This window comes from Patiria miniata, unplaced genomic scaffold, assembly GCF_015706575.1.
Source record: "Patiria miniata isolate m_02_andy unplaced genomic scaffold, ASM1570657v1 HiC_scaffold_29, whole genome shotgun sequence".
NCBI classification, from domain to species: domain Eukaryota; kingdom Metazoa; phylum Echinodermata; class Asteroidea; order Valvatida; family Asterinidae; genus Patiria; species Patiria miniata.
Genome location: NW_024037068.1, coordinates 7,289,855 through 7,291,146, shown reverse-complemented (window position 1 = coordinate 7,291,146; position 1,292 = coordinate 7,289,855). Strand labels below are relative to the sequence as shown.

Here is a 1,292-nt window from a genome sequence, read left to right as displayed (position 1 = left end):
ATGAATGGAACAATAGAACATAGCGACGGACTGACAGCCCATGAGAGGCAGCTTTTCCATGATGTCGACGCTCATGAGCAAGACTATGACAACATAATCCGTCACTTCGGCAACATCATCGCCCCCATCGGAATCCTGCTGAATTCTATTTTTCTCTTCGTAGTAATTCGAGTGAAGTCCATGCGCACGATCATCAACGTCTATCTGTCGAATTTAGCAGTGGCTGACGCTACCTATATGATCATAAACATGTCAGGAGCATGGGCAACCGAACATACACACATAGCTTCAGGTGCTTACCTAGCTGTACGCATAGCTTCTGTAACAATGCAGAATGCTTCGTACTTCTTCGTGACTGTCATAGCCGTTGAAAGGTTCTCCGCCGTACGTCAACCGCTAACCCAGAGAGCGCGAGCGAGCAAGTCACGAGCAGCCAAGGTATCAGCAGGCGTCTGGGTTGTGGCAGTGGTCCCGGGCGTGTTGGGTGGACTCGATAACAATTATGTCAAGAATGTGGTTTTCTCTCAAGTATATGTTGTCAGCCTTCTCCTGATTTACCTTGGAACGTTTACCATAACTGTTTTCTCTTATATTTACATCGTTATTAAGTTATGCCACAGTGACAGAGAGCGTCAAGAAGGCCAAAGCCGTCGAGTTTACCCCGTCGTTCGCATGCTAGTTATCAACACTGCTGTCTTCTTCGTTCTCAATTCAATGGACATCGCTTACAATGTCATGGTCATTATACTCGAGTTCTCCATGCATTCAGAAGCAGAAGCTTTCATCGATATCTACTGGACCTATCTCGACGTGAAGGTCTGCTTAGGAATGGTTCGCGTCATCAACAGCTCCATCAATACTCTGGTGTACAGCGTGACGAACAGACAGTATCGAGCGGCTTTCTTGGAGGCTTCCCCCCCGCTGGCAAAGCTCCTTCGACAGTGCCGCCGCTGCCGCCGACCGCAGCAGACGGAGCAGATAGAACTTCGAGCGATTCCACCAGCGAAGGCCGCTCAAGAATCACCGGCCCAAGCGCACTGAACGTCGACGCCAATCCAGACTTTTGGTCGAGTCAATCACAAGTCAAGTCCCAAGTTAGATACAAGTAAGTCCACAAACATCAAGGATGGAGACTATCCAACCTGGTTCCTCCAATCAGAGTGTTTGAGAGAGAAACTCGACTTTCTGCCTGTTCTCATCCATATACTGGTGCTTTACCTAGATGTAGAACAAAGGAATATTCCAATAGTTTTTCCCACGTGCTGCATCTCTTTGGAATTCCTTGCCTGGTG

The 1,292-nt window shown here is 48.1% G+C and overlaps 1 protein-coding gene across 1 annotated transcript; it reads left to right on the top strand.

Annotated features, from left to right (window-relative positions):
- Positions 1-1,041, top strand: LOC119735912 (somatostatin receptor type 3-like). The gene has a single exon (XM_038209860.1). It carries the CDS (start codon positions 1-3, stop codon positions 1,039-1,041), a length of 1,041 nt encoding a protein of 346 aa, XP_038065788.1.
- Positions 1,042-1,292: the final 251 nt, after the last annotated feature.

What these genes read in the sequence shown, in the direction of transcription:
- LOC119735912 (XM_038209860.1), top strand. Translation starts at nt 1, where the DNA reads ATGAATGGAACAATAGAACATAGCGACGGACTGACAGCCCATGAGAGG.